The 14,753-nt window shown below is 42.7% G+C and overlaps 1 protein-coding gene across 1 annotated transcript in view; it reads left to right on the top strand.

The window, feature by feature from the left end:
- FNDC1 (fibronectin type III domain containing 1) overlaps positions 1-14,753 on the top strand; it is a 108,328-nt gene that overhangs the window by 79,201 nt on the left and 14,374 nt on the right. The window contains exons 15-18 of the mRNA XM_046006351.1: positions 6,950-7,018; positions 8,643-8,786; positions 10,850-11,080; positions 13,977-14,085. Of these exons, the coding sequence (XP_045862307.1) occupies positions 6,950-7,018; positions 8,643-8,786; positions 10,850-11,080; positions 13,977-14,085 (553 nt within the window). The remainder of the gene's footprint in view (positions 1-6,949; positions 7,019-8,642; positions 8,787-10,849; positions 11,081-13,976; positions 14,086-14,753) is intronic.

The following is a 14,753-nucleotide window of genomic DNA, read 5'->3' as shown; positions in this document are numbered from 1 at the left end:
ATAGAAACGCCACACTTTCTATATGTTGATTTTACATCCTGTGACTTTACTAAATTTGTTTATCAGTTCTAGCAGTTTTGGGGGGCTTTTTAAAAATTTTCTGGTTGACCCATTCATTGTTTAGTAGGATGTTATTTAACCTCTATGTATTTGTAGTCTTTCTATTTTTTTTTTTTTTTTTGGTGGTTGATTTCTAGTTTCATAATGTTATGGTTAGAAAAAAATGCATGGTGGGGCACCTGGATGGCTCAGTGGGTTAAAGCCTCTGCTTTCGGCTCAGGTCATGATTCCAGGATCCTGGGATCGATCCCCACATTGGGTTCTCTGTTTGGCAGGGAGCCTGCTTCCCCCTCTCTCTCTCTGCCTGCCTCTCTGCCTACTTGTGATCTCTGTCTGTCAAATAAAATAAATAAAATCTTAAAAAAAAAAAGAAAAAATGCATGGTATGATTTCAATCTTTTTGAACCTGTTGAGGTTTGTTTTGTGGCCCAATATGTGATTTCTTTTGGAGAATGTTCCATGTGCACTTGAAAACAATGTGTATTCTGCTGGTTTAGGATGGGATGTTCTGAATGTATCTGTTAAATCCGTCTGGTCCAGTGTGTCATTCCAAGTCATTGTTTTCTTGTTGACTTTCTGTTTAGTGATATGTTTGGATTTCAGTGTCATCCATTGATATAAGTGCAGTGTTAAAGTCTTCTACTATTACTGTCTTATTATTGGATAGTTCCTTTATGTTTGTTATAATGGCTTTATGTATTTAGGTGCTCTCATGTGGGTGCATAAATATTTACAATTGTTGTATTTTCTTGTTTGATTTTCCCTTTTATTATTTTATAGTGCCCTTCTTTGTCTTTTGTCATAGTCTTTGTTTTAAAGTCTATTTTGTCCAATTTAAGTTTTGCTACTCCAGCTTTCTTTTGATATCCATTTGCATGATAAATATTTCTCCATCCCCTCACTTTCAGTCTGTAGGTGTCTTTAGGTCTAAAACAAGTCTCTTGAAGGCAGCATATAGATGGGTCTTGTTTTTATCCATTCTGTCACTCTCTGTCTTTTGATTGGAACGTTTGGTCCCTTTCCATTCAAAATAATCATTGATAGGTACATATTTATTGCCATTTTATTACTCGTCTTGTGGTTGTTTCTGAAGATTCTCTCTGATCCTTTCTTGTCTTTCTCTCTTCTGTGCTTTACTTGTTTTCTTTAGTGATATGTTTGGATTTCTTTCTCTTTATTCTTTGCACATTTATTAGTGGTTTTTGATTTGTGGTTACTATTAGATTTGTATATAATATCTTCTGCATATAGCAGTGTATATTAAGTTGATGGTTATTTAAGTTTGAACCCATTCTTTTCTCCTCTCCCCTCCTTGTTTTAGATATATGGCATCATGCTTTTACATCCTTTTATTTTGTGAGCTCCTTGGCTTATTTTTTTACAGAAATATTGATTTTTACTAATATTATATTTCTTTTTTTTTAAACTTTTATTTTTTCAGTGTTCCAAGTTTCATGTCATTTTTGGTTTTCTTTTCTATTCGAAGCAGTCCCTTTAATATTTCTCACAGGGCTGGTTTAGTGGTTATAAACTCCTTTAGTTTTTGTTTGTCTAGGAAACTCTTTATCTCTCCCTCTATTCTGAATGATAGCCTCGCTGGATAGAGTGTTCTTGGCTACAAGTTTTTCCCACTCAGCACTTCGAATATACCATGCCACTTTCTTCTGACTTAGGAAGTTTCTGCTGAAAAATCTGGTGATAGTCTTATCAGGTTTCCTTTGTATGTAATTGTCTTCTTTTGCTGCTTTTAGTATTTTATTCTTTATCACTAGATTTTGCCAATTTAGTTACAATATGTCTTTGTGTGGATCTGCTTTTGTTGGTTTTTGGCAGGGGGCTGGTCTCTGTGACTCTTGGGATCTGGATTTCTGTTTCCTTCCCCAGATTAAGGACATTTTCAGCTATTATTTCTTCAAATAAATTCTCTCTCCCATTTTCTCTCTTTTCTTCTGGGACTTCTATAATACAAATGTTATTACATTTGATGGAGTCACTGAGTTCCTTAAATTTATTCTTGTTTTGCATACTTATTCTTTCCTCCTTTTGTTCAGCTTGATTACTTTCCATTACTCTGTCTTCTGTGTTTTTAATTCATCCCATTGCCTCTTCCAAACTGCTGCTTCTTCCATCAAACATGTTTCTCATTTTGTTTATCGAGCCCTTTATCTCTGCTATGTTATTGCTTATCTCCATGTTAATGGTCTCACTGATGTCTTCCCCTCTTTTGTAAAGCCTGATGAATATCCTTATGATCACTACTTTTATACTCCATCAGGCATGTTACTTATATCTGTTTTGCTTAGATCTCTGGCTGTGACCTCATCCTCTTCTGTCATTAGAAATAAATTTATCCATCTTCTCATTTTGTTTAAGTCTCTCTGACTGTTTCTCTATGTTAGGAAAGTCAATTATGTCTCCTGTTCTAATGGCTTTATGAAGAAGAGGTCCTGTATTACCCTGCAGTACAGGGTCCCCTGTTCACCAGGGCCTGATGATTCTGAGAGTATCTTCAATGTGGGTTGCACGTGTTCTGCTGTTGTGTCCTGGCCATGTTATCCTTCAGGCCAGCCATCTGCAAAGGCTCTCTTTGCCTGTTTTGAGTCGTGTTTGGTTCCTGGCCTAAACATATGAGTTTTGACTGGGTGTGCTCTGGTCTGCTTGTGAAATGAGACCTGTCACCATCACTGCCAGAACTGAGACCTTTCAAAACTCCCAGGTCAGAAGATGTGGTACTGGTAGTAGTTTGGGCTGATCTTCCAGTGCAGGGGGTCTGCCATGCTGGGATGGAAGAAACTGTGACTTGGGGGATGGCAGTTCTTCCAGGGGGGTGGGGCTTGGTGTAAGCAAGTTAGGTACCCAGTGTTGGCACTGTGCTGGTTCCTGCAAGTAGCCCTGTGCTTATGCGGAGGGATGGGAGAGAGAAACGATGCCTGCCTGTTCCTTTGCTCCTGGAGTGTTGTCTTTGTGAATCCTGTCTCTCTGGGATGCACTCTGAGATGAGTGAATAACGTCCTCATTGTGTGCTCCAGGTGAGCTTCAGATCACTGTTTCCATGCTGTATGTCATGCTGTTTGCCCAACTTTCTCTATAAGGGCAGCCTTAATATCCTCTGGGCTCTCCCAGAGCCAAGCCCACTGACCTTTAAAACTCTAGGCTTTAAGGCCTCCTCGTTGTCAAAAGTCACAAAACTTGGCCTCTCTCACTTTCTAAGCCAATTGCTATGGGGATTCATTTTCCCATGCACTTCCCTGTGTGCTAGTCCATCTCTTGCCTTTCTCTGTGACCATGGCTCCCTTCCCACCACAGTAGTCATGATCTGTTTCTCTTCCAAGCTGCATCTCTGCACTTCAATCTTCTCCAATGTGGACTCCTCCCTCCCTTTAGTTGTGGAACTTGTTCTGACAATCTTCAGATTGATTTCTGGGGTATTCAGAATATTTGATAGTTATCTAGTTGTATTCATGGGACACATTCCCTAGGATCCTCCTATTCCACTACCATCTGCCCCTCCCCTTCATCACACTTAACAAGATTTGCTTCATTCTCTCCATCTATAGGCTGGTCCTGTTGGCCCAATACTCTTTGTTATTCTTTACTGGGCTTCATTCCACCAACCTCCACTTGCCTGGGGATACCACACATAGTCCCAGTTTCTTTCATCATTGGAGTGAAACTTGCCAGGGCCAGTGTTGGAGAGAGGCAATGGAGCAAGCATCTTGGGTGGGAATTAGTTTCTAAAGATGACTTATAATTTGAAAAGCAGTCAAAATTACTCTGGAAAATCCTGTGCGTTATCTATGAAATATCTATGTCATTTGTTGGTGAAACAACTCTTAGTGGCCTTGATAATTATTTTGTAAATGCTGTAATGATACTGAAAGCAGAGAGATGCTTTCAGTAAGAGGCTCTGATGTCAGCTGAGGGACGGTCCCAAGGCTCCCTCACAAGAACTGCAGAACCACCTATATCCTGTCTCCTCTTACTCTGCTCTCAGATTTGTGTTTTTCTCATGGCCCTTCTCTTTTGTTGTAGTTAGTGAAGTCCATAATGTACACTCACAAGTGCTGGGGATCCATGTGTACATAGTCAGTATTAAGCAAGTGACACTTTGGCCATAGCCCTTTGCAGGCCAGTAGTCTCAAATGTTTGTTGTGGTAGTGCTTATGATCTAGCACCTGCATTACGGATCAGCAAAAGAATGCCTGTCCTTCAAGACCCCTGCCCCACAATCCCACCTAGTCACCCATTTGTTATTATATCCCACTGGTGAAGTCCTAAAATTTTGTTTCTAGCCCTCCAATTTTAAAATTGTTTTTTTCAAATCTCGAAGTCTTGGCTCCCCTGGTTAAATCATGCACTCTTTTCCTTTAAAACACTGCTTTAAAATAACATTCTAGGAATAACTTTGTGTCATTCAATAATTCCAGTGATTCAAGCAGTATTTACGTACTTCCTCATTTGTTAAGCATGCCATATGTGTATGTATATTCCTGGAAGCATATTATATGCTTGTTTTCAGTGTTTTGTTGCTTTTACTCTTCTTGCTTTCTTGCCACACACACACACACACACACACACACACACACACACACTTTTTTGCTTGATCTGACTTCCCCATTAAATAACAAACTCTTTGCAGTAGCGACAGTGCCTTCTGCTCATCTCACATTCTTCATGGTACCTTATTATTTGTCTTTGGGTGTCTGAGCAATATCTTAATCTATAGGCACGCTCCATTTTTCTAACTGACAAGTAAAAGCCAGGGTCTTTGTTTTTCAGGTTCCATCTCTACGGTGGATCAGATGCCATCACACATGTATGGAAATTTTGAGCCAGCTGAACATCTTCAGTAATTTGTAACATGATCTTGGGCTGTGTTTCAGAAAAGCATCCGTCATTATGGAAAACGAGTCCACTCACTCACAGCTCACTCTGAAAACAGAAAATATAAGAAGAATAATTGAAAATTCACTTGAGCTGGACAAACTTTATAATTTATGAATATTCTTGGTTTTCAAAGTGCTGTCTTACCTTTTCTTGAAACGTCTACTCAGAATTTTTTTTTATAGTTTTGTTAAATATCCCTGGAGCCAAGGCCCTAATTCTTTGGTGATAGCGTGCATTCAATTTTTTTCATAACCATTTGGGTAAACTACTCAGAGAATGAACTATACTACTATGTTGGTGGCTCTTTTATGTGAAGAGCTGGAAGCTTTTGACAATGATGCTGAGTTGACTTATAAAGTATCTAGTTTTATGTAATTCCCAATGCTTCCAAATGGCAATCAGGTGGGACAAATTCTGAGGGTCAATTTAAAAAAAAAACAAAACACTTTCTTCCATCTGGAATTTGCTTTTACTTGGAGCCAAGATGGTGCTATTTTAGGAAAATTATGCCTGACTTTATTTGAGCTTAAGTGGAAAAAAAATAAAAGAGCACTAAATCACTCAGTAGAATGTTTACTTTTGCCAGAAGACTTGACTGACATTCATTCAAGAAGTGATCCCAGTTTGTAAGTAAAAGGCATGATTTCTGTGGCCTGCTGCGTGCACTGCGGTGTGCAAGAATTACACTCCACAGCGAGAATCCAGCAAAGAAATGCTATCCTTTTCCTTTTTCTTCTTTCCTCTGGGATGCAAAAGTTACACAATTTATTCATTTTTGATCTGGCTAAAAATAAAAGAGAAAGAAATGAATGTGAACCAAGAATGAAGAAAAAGAAGACCATATTCTTAAAAGTTAAATTGACAAGGGAAGGAAAATGGTACCCAAGGAAGCAATGGCAAAATAGCCCCAAACTGGGTGGTGTGAACTTGAAAACTGTCCGATTTGAACTACCCCAGAAGTAATTCCTCTTGGATCCAAGAATATTGACATTGGACTGACCTAAGGAAAAATTATGCCTTTTTTTTAAATAAAGATTTTGCTTATTTGATAGAGATCACAAGTAGGCAGAGAGGCAGGTAGAGAGAGAAGGGGAAGCAGGCTCCCCGCCAAGCAGAGAGCTCGATGTGGGGCTCGATCCCAGCACCCTGAGATCATGACCTGAGCCGAAGGCAGAGGCTTAACCCACTGAGCCACCCAGGTGCCCCCCAAAATTATGTCTTAATAGCTGTTCTTGAAATGACAGTCCTGAGCCCCAAAGGGTGGAGAGTAATTTACAACCTGTGTCCTGCTGGCATCCATTGGCCCCATCAGAACACACCGAGGGCCCCCACCTAAACGGCAAAGCAGGTGCTAAAGCATCTCCCGGGCCCTGGGCTGCAGGCTTCCTGCCAGAGAGGGTGGGGGTTAGAAGGGAAGCAGTGAGGCACAGGCAATTCACATTGGTGTGGTTCGCCAACGTAGAGTATGGGAGAGGCAGGAAATCACCCTGCTTCCAGAACATGTGATTGTGGCAAGGTTGAGGGGGTAAGGGAGATGGAGGCCTAATACATAAGGGAGCTCGCAGGTGGAGGGATTTTTGTCCCTACCCTGAGCAGCAGTTTCCCACCCTCCTGCTTTTTAAGAACGTGTGTTCTCAGGCCTGTGACCTGCTGGCCTGGGGCCCTTCTCACGGCCTCCTGAGAGCTCCCTGAGCAGGCAGGTGAGTGGGCACTGTGTGTGGTAGGGAGGTCAGAAGGTGCTTTGTGCCAGAGAGTGGGTGTGCTAGGGGAGGTGGCTTTCCTCCGATCGCCAGGGGGCATTCTGGGTGCCTGCACCTGAATGTAAAGGAAAGGAAGTCCGGATTTCCTGTCTGGGTTCTAATGCTCTCCCTTTTGAGAAAGCTGGGCAGGAATCTGGCCTGGCAACTGACCCCTGTGGAAGGATGGTGGGGATTGGATGCTGTGCCCAGGGCACGGTTCCCAGCCGCTGAGAGGAAACCTTTCTCTCTTTTTTCTTCACTAGATGAATTCTCAGGACTGGAGACGGACACCGCAATGCCCACGGAAGAGGCATACGTTATCTATGACGAAGGTACCAACTGATTTTTACAGTTTGGATGTGGACAGTTTCTCTCACTTTAATTACTAAGTGGATGATCTCAATTTTCCAAGTGTCTCTCAGAACTCTGGGCTGCATGGTAATGCTCAGGGAAGGTGGTTGTACCCTGCTTCCAACTTAGCCCCTAGTACTATTTGATCCAAAGGAAAACAGTGAGTTTCATATGTGAATGAAGCTTTCAGACGAGCCCCTATGCCTCTGTTCTCTCCCTGCCCCCTGGATCTCTGGAGCGGCTTGTCTGGGCCTGTACTTCCACCACCCCTTGTGAACTGACTTGGTTTAACCCACAACTCCGCTTCCTCTGTTGGCTCCTCTCACTGTTCTCTTTTCTTTCCTTTTCTAATTGTGTTTTAAAAAATGCAGTGCTATGGGGGCGCCTGGATGGCTCATTCAGTTGAGCATCTGACTCTTGATTTGGGCTCAGGTCATGATCTCAGTGTTGAATGATCAAGCCCTGCCTGGAACTCCACACTGGGCGTGGAGCCTGCTTGAGTTTCTCTCTCTTCCTCTGCCCCTCCCCCTCTACCCACCCCCTGCTCATGTGCATGCCTGTGCTCTCTCACTCACTAAAAAAGAAAAAGAAGGAAGGAAGGAAGGGAAAGAAAGAAGAAAGAAAGAAAGGAAAGGAAAGAAAGAAAGAAAGAGAAATGCAGTGCTATGCAGGTGTTTTTATCACAAAATCTTTTCAAGCAGAGATAAGCTTATAAGACTGAGAATGTAATATGCTTTGGGTAGAATCTGGAGCCAGTGCAGTTAGTCTACGTATGACCCTGTGACCCTGTGATGGTTCTGTCTGTTTTATAGATTGTCTCTGCAGTTTTCCTGTGGGCATTTTGTCCCCATGGCAGGGCTGGCCTTTGATACTCAGGATATTCTCACTTTTGTGCTTCCTTGTTGGCCATTATCTGTAGCTCCAGGGGCCCCAAAATCCCGATGTGAGAATAATGTCACCTTTGATGCAGTCATCGTAAAGCTTGGTATGTCGTTTCATCCCATGGTTTAAGAAAAAAATGACTTAAAAACAACAGATGTCAGGAGAAAAAGAAGAGCTTCTTAGCACCTCTGAAAACATTAAGCTCCATTCTTACTTTCTTACTATCTTTGAGCGGTTGAAAGGGAGCAGAGTTTTCTTTTTTAAATGTTAAAGGATTAGTTTTTTAATAGGATTCATTCCACCCAGTCCCCAGAAAAGAAGCCCATACCCAGAAGGTAAATTTTTAAAAAAAATCAAGTTTATTTTCTGACGTGACTCTTTCATGGCTCTAAAAGAGAAAGTTACTTAGGTACAGAATGTCCAGGGGCCAGTAATAGGAGTGTGCTAAACTGGATGAATTCTAAGGTTCTGTCTAGCTCTGCGTATAAAACCTCATTTTTCTGCTCGTGTTTCTTTTTCCTCTTCCTTTCTTTTATCTGTAACTGCTTCTCTGAGGGGATTGAAGTAGGAGGGATACTTTTTCTTTGGGAACAAATTAGGTTCAGGCGTAGCATTTACTTTGGGGGGGGTGTGTGCATATGTGCTTTAGTCTCCAGTTGAATTTTGAGAAGGTATGCCCCTTTTCTGGAGGAGCCCAATTTCAAAGACTTTGTATCATTTCAGATTATGAATTTGAGACCTCAAGGCCACCGACCACCACCAGGCCCTCCACTACGGCTGCGGTGCCCGAGGTCATCTCACCAGAAGGCTCCATTAGCTCCTTTCCTGGAGAAGAGTTCGATTTGGCTGGAAAGAAACGATTTGTTGGTAAATAGAATTTCCTTTGTCAGAGAAACATGGGTTTTAACTTTTTTCTTTGAGGAAGAGCATAACCAATTTCTTGACTTGGCCAAGGCAGTGCATTTGGAGCAGAAGCTTTCCCAGAGTGAAGTTTCCATTCGGGGTGACTCAGTGAGTCAGTCCTGCTGGAAGGCATATTAGCTTGCTTTCTGCAGGAGTCATGGGAATGGGGTTGGCAGGAGAACATCTGGTATCCAATCGAGTAGAGCTTCGAGAGTCTGCCTCCTGTAGACCAAGGGTAAGGAACACTTGTAAATATCTTCAGAAGCAGAGAACATGACCGTTTGTGTTCTAGCAACTTTTTCAAACTGGGGCTTCCACTGGGACTCACCTATGCGTTGTTAAGTTCTTCCTCAAAGAGGAGCAGCTTACTAAATTGAGCTACTGCTACATCTTAAGGTACCACAGAGCCAAAGCTGATTTTCTTCTGTTGTTTCCTGTAATTTTCATTAGCCTTGGGGACTAGTAATCTAGACGTTTACTTGACTCTTCTTTCTCAGTTATTAAACAATTTCAAGAAGAAATTCTATTTTGCTACACTGTACTTCACTCCCTTTGGGAGTCTTCTTTTCTCATGCCCTTAATGAACTTCACTAACGAGACAGTTAGATTAGTACATTACAAAGCGGAAAAAAATATTACCAAGTGGAGACAGGCAACAACTTAAACTAATATCACACTTTTCTGTTTCCAAAACAAATGTTCTGCCATAAGCAAAGAAGAGTGCTTGCCAGCCAAGATGTAGTCTTGAGTGTCTAAATCTCATGTGCTTGAAGAACAAGAATATTAATTTGAGGTAGCGTTCCTGAGGCAAGCACTAATGCTGGTCCCTGGCATTAAGCAGACTGGCTGGATTTGCTGAATGTTCTGGTCTGTCCTCTCTGTGGCTCCAGGACAGAAATGAAAATGCTTTCAGCACTATTGTTCGCTGTTCCACAGAACTCTTCTCAAGACTGGAAGGCTTACTATTGTCTGGCTTTTTTTTTTTTTTTAATGTCTGTAAGCTCTTCAAAGCATAATACATTACTCCCCAGAACTACCTGATTAGATCCATCGACAAACTCTCAAGGTCTAATTTTATACAAATTATTGGGTATTAGATTGCTTTTAGTCTCAGGGACCACCAAGAATGAGAACCTATACCAGAAGATGCAATGGAACGTCTAGAAAGTACTAGAAATTGTTACTTGAAGGCATTTCAGAGTTTTGCATCTATGAAGCCCCAGCTCCAACTCCTTGACATTTCTGTCTTCTTACAGAGCTTTTGTAATAAAGAAGTGTGGGCTGGAGGTAGAGTCTTGTTTGCGCCTCGCTTTGTGGGCCCTCTCAGCATCAGTTGGCTCACCTGGAACATGGGATATCTGTCCATGTCCTGCTTTATTCCCAGGGCCCTTGTATACACTGAGATAATGTATGTAGAAAACCTTGAACCTGTCCATAACTGTGAGTAGCTGTATTGTACTTAGCAGTAAGGTTGTAAAGGCTGTTCAGTCCTGGTCTTATGCAAATATCCTGGATGATTTGGGTATCTCTGAAGCTCTAAGGAAGCCCACCCATGACTGGAGGCTAGAAGCTGCACATCCTCATCTGGGTATTTTTTTTTTCCTGGTTCCAGCACAGACTGGGAGGTGAACAGTGCCAAGAGAGCTCTAGTTAAGTGTCAGCTGGGCCCGATTCATACCTTTACAAACATCTGGGCATACAAATGGTGGAATGCTGCAGACTTATACAACATTCAAGTGTAGTTTGGGGGTCCTTCAAAATTACTTTGAAGACCGAGTCGTTGATATTGATGGGAAGACCAATCTTCTGAAACTTCTAGATTGGAAGATGTAAATGTGTGGATCCATTGAGGAGAGCTAAGGATGTGTTTCTGAGTTTATCATCAGGGCTGATGGGCTGATGGTGCTGGAGCCTCTGTCTAGCAGGGAAAGACTGAATGGTGGGTCAGCTCCATCCAGCCAAAGTTATGTTTCTGCCTCTAGAGAAAGTTTTCAACAATACAGTTGGGTATCTCTCTTCTTTTCCAGCTCCTTATGTGACATACCTAAGTAAAGACCCATCAGCCCCCTGTTCTCTGACCGATGCTCTGGATCACTTTCAAGTGGATAGCCTGGATGAAATCATTCCAAATGACATGAGGAAAACTGACCTGCCTCCGCAGCATCCCCCCCGCAACATTACCGTGGTCGCCATGGAAGGCTGCCACTCATTTGTCATTGTGGACTGGGACAAAGCCACCCCAGGAGATGTAGTAACAGGTGTGTCCAAGGCAGATGCTCAGAGTCCTCATTGACTGTAGGTGGAAAATACAGACTATAAGGGATGAATGGGTGATGGATAAGTGGATGGATGGGTGGATGGGTGGATAGATGGGTGGACTGGATGGATGAAGGCAAATGCCTCCTTTCAAAAGGATGACATACAGGCCACAAGGGAAGCCTTGTGAAGTAGTATGCAGAATACCAGGTGGAAGTCAAAAGTCCTGAATCTTAGTCCCACATGGGTTTGTATGACCTTGAACTAGCTGCTTCATCTCTCTGGACTTTGGTTCCTTCCTATGCGAAATATGATTACATCTCTAACATTCTGTAATCCCACAAATGGTCACAGAGTCCACACGGCCACTTGCAAGGTCAGACCCTGCAGCACAGGCCCTGGAAGACTTCTTAATGTTCACTGCCCGTGGAAGAGTCAACCCTGGGACCAAGATTCTGCCTCTGGACTTAATTCAGATGCGGCTCCTGTGTTATCCTGTAGAGGGTGTGTTTCTGAACCACATGCTCTTGTTAATACGAATCCCAAGGAGTACAAAGCTCCCTGGAGATTTTGGTCTCATCACATCATCCTGTACCCTACACCTCATCCGAAACCAAACCTCGGTGCTCCTATCACAGGCACTCATGCCCCTAGTATAAATAATACGGAGGAGGTATTTCCAGGGACTTGGGCATTCCCCGTTTAAAGCTGTGCCTGCTAAATTGATGGCCATAGAACACTTCAGTCACGACAGCCCTGCCAGGTTCAGGCAGAACAACAGACCAAACACAGCACCAGCCGTTGTTACCAACAGCATCACGGGAAGCACATGTGGCTTGATGTCACTGTTAGCAGAGGAGGAAACCCTGCGGAGGGAGCAGCAGCCCTTCATGCAGCCCTTCTCACCCAATATTTGTTGAAAAAAGAGAAGAATGAACTCCTCCGGGGAACAGTGTGGAAAGGGCCACGGAGCCCAGTGCACCTGCTTCGGATATGCCCGTTGGTTAGCTGTGTGCCTCTAATCCACTCTCTTTATGTCACCAAAATGACTCTTGTGGAAAGTAATCAGCAGCCACGGGTTGTTAAATAAGTAGCTTGCCTCATAGATGCATTTGATGCTGTTAACATTTTCCTCCCCCTAAACTTGTGACCTATTTCTCTCAACCTCTGAGTCACTCTCATAGGCTTGTCTGTGAGACAGACATTTAATGCCCCAGAATTAAATGTTGGAACTTCTCAGGGCATGATCTCAACTCCTCTTTCCTTTTTGCTCCATCTCTTCTCCCTCCAGGATCTTACCCAGGAACATAGTTTTAATTCATCCTGGAGATGAGTCATTGGTTTATAGCTTGAGGCTAAGCCTACCTCTCCTCGGAGCTTCAAACACTAAAACCAAAATGGGCACTTGATATCATCACTAGGATGTCTCCAAAGCATCTCAGACAGCATATCCAAAATTAAACTCATGATCCTTCTGATTCCCAAACCTACTGATCTGCGTTTCCTATCTCAGAGAATGACCCTATTCTCTACCCTTTTCCTGTAAGCATGGGATTGTCTTCAAATCTTCTTAATTTCCCCCACTATATTCAGTTCATCACTGAATCCTATCAGTTTTACCTTCCTCGTTTCTCATGAACCCATCCACTACCAAGTTAACCTTGGATGTTGCCATCTGTCCCTTGGATATTACAGTAGCCAGCTGTATCCACACCCCATCCCTCACCCATTTCACTGTGCACCAGAAGGAGGCATTGAAAGCAGTCTGGTGGTGGGTATTAAGGAGGGCACGTATTGCGTGGAGTACTGGGTGTGGTGCATAAACAATGAATCTTGGAACACTGAAAAAACAAAATTGAAAAAAAAAAGGCAGTCTGGTTGTGCTACCCTGTAACGTCTTCCCTTTTATTTTAGAATGAAAAGTAAAACCCCACATGATTCAAGGGCACTGAATATTTCTGTTTTATGCTTCTTCAGTTTCATCTCATGCTTTAACGGCTCTGTAAGACTCAGTTTTCTCTTGTGTCAAAATGGGGATAGCGATGTCTACATACTAGGAGCAGGAGAATTAATGAAAATAAAACTTGGTTGAATGTGTTTGGAATGTTTGACACATGGGAAATTCCTGATGGATGTTTTCTTCCTTTGTGTATAACGTGGGAGACTGTAGAGGATGCGCTGAGCCATGACTTCACTTGGCCTTCTGAGGTCTCCTTGAAGGCTGGGCAGGTGTCAGGGCCTGCTGGGGTCCATTCATAGCTGAGAAGGCAGAAGGCACTGCCTGGCTGCTGTCACTAGACATCAAGGTCAAGGGCAGGCACAGATATTCAACAACTAGCAATCAAAGAAGAGCCTTCACCAGCTGGGTGAGGAGACCACTGCAGATCTGGAGTCTTTCAGTCCCTCATACACATGCTAGTGCACGTTTGTGCAGACACACACACACACACACAGAGCATTTGCCATCAACAATTTTGTCATTTCGTGTAAGGACAATTGTATATATCTCTGATGGGAAATTCTTAAATATTTCTGTGGAGGTCACTGCTTTTTCTTCCACTGCCTTTTTCTCTGTGCTGTCAAGGTCAGTTGAGGTGATTAGTTCTGAGGAAATGAAGGCGGCCAGGAAATGCAGGAGATAAAGAGAAGGAAGAGAAGTAGGGAACGAGCAGTTGTCAAGAAGTGTGTTTAATTTTATTATCCACATCTGAATTCATCAGAAGTTACCATTATACCGATCCAGAAGCAACATGGAGGTTGCTCCCATTCTTGAACTTTTCCCTCAGACGGCAATGCCTCTGTGCCATGGCCTCCTCCCCATCCTCCTCCATCAGGCACGCCTCTTGGGTGATGTGGTTCCTTGATGCTCAGTGGATCCTTCTGTATCTCCATCTGCAGGTTACCTGGTTTACAGTGCATCCTATGAAGACTTCATTAGGAACAAGTGGTCCACTCAAGCTTCCTCAGTAACTCATTTGCCCATTGAGAACCTGAAGCCAAACACAAGGTATGATGTGTCAGTCATTAAATAAAGAGAGAGAGAGAGAAAGACCTGTGTGCATGGTCACAGGTATCCTCAGGTTGGAAATGAAAATGTTGATGAAAAGGTTTTATGATTTCTTTTGTCATCTCTGTTTACTTCTCATAGAATATCAATGAATACCCACTATGTGTCATTATATTTCTCTTAGAAGAAATTACTGCACCTATTAGAGTTGTTAGTCTTTTGTGTTTATATTTTGTTACCAATTTTCCAGAGACTAAACACTACCTACTGTTGGGGAAACAAAGGTTGTTCTGTGTGTTGAAAGGGACTCGGATCCATGTGCAGGCACCCAGGTGGTGACATTAGAGAGCACAACCTTCATACGTAGCATGAATGAGGCAGCCATTGCTGAACATATTAGTTAACTGTACTCAGACTCTGTCATGTGGAAGTTCAGACCATTTAGAAAGACGAATGTTGCACATTAATAAGGTTACACACATGTCTTCCTAGACTGGGCAGTAGCTGGCTGACCAGAGGCCCCTCTGGGAGCCAGAGTTTGTGGCACTCAGTGTGAAATCTACAAAACTTGTTCCCAGGGTTACAAACAGAGTGAGCATGCATTTCCTCTTTCACACTATCTAGTTTTGATAGTAATGATCATCAGGAAAGCTTTCCTGGTCGGTTAA

Source organism: Meles meles, chromosome 5 (genome assembly GCF_922984935.1).
Source record: "Meles meles chromosome 5, mMelMel3.1 paternal haplotype, whole genome shotgun sequence".
Classification (NCBI taxonomy): Eukaryota; Metazoa; Chordata; class Mammalia; order Carnivora; family Mustelidae; genus Meles; species Meles meles.
This window is presented reverse-complemented; position numbering and strand designations above follow the sequence as displayed.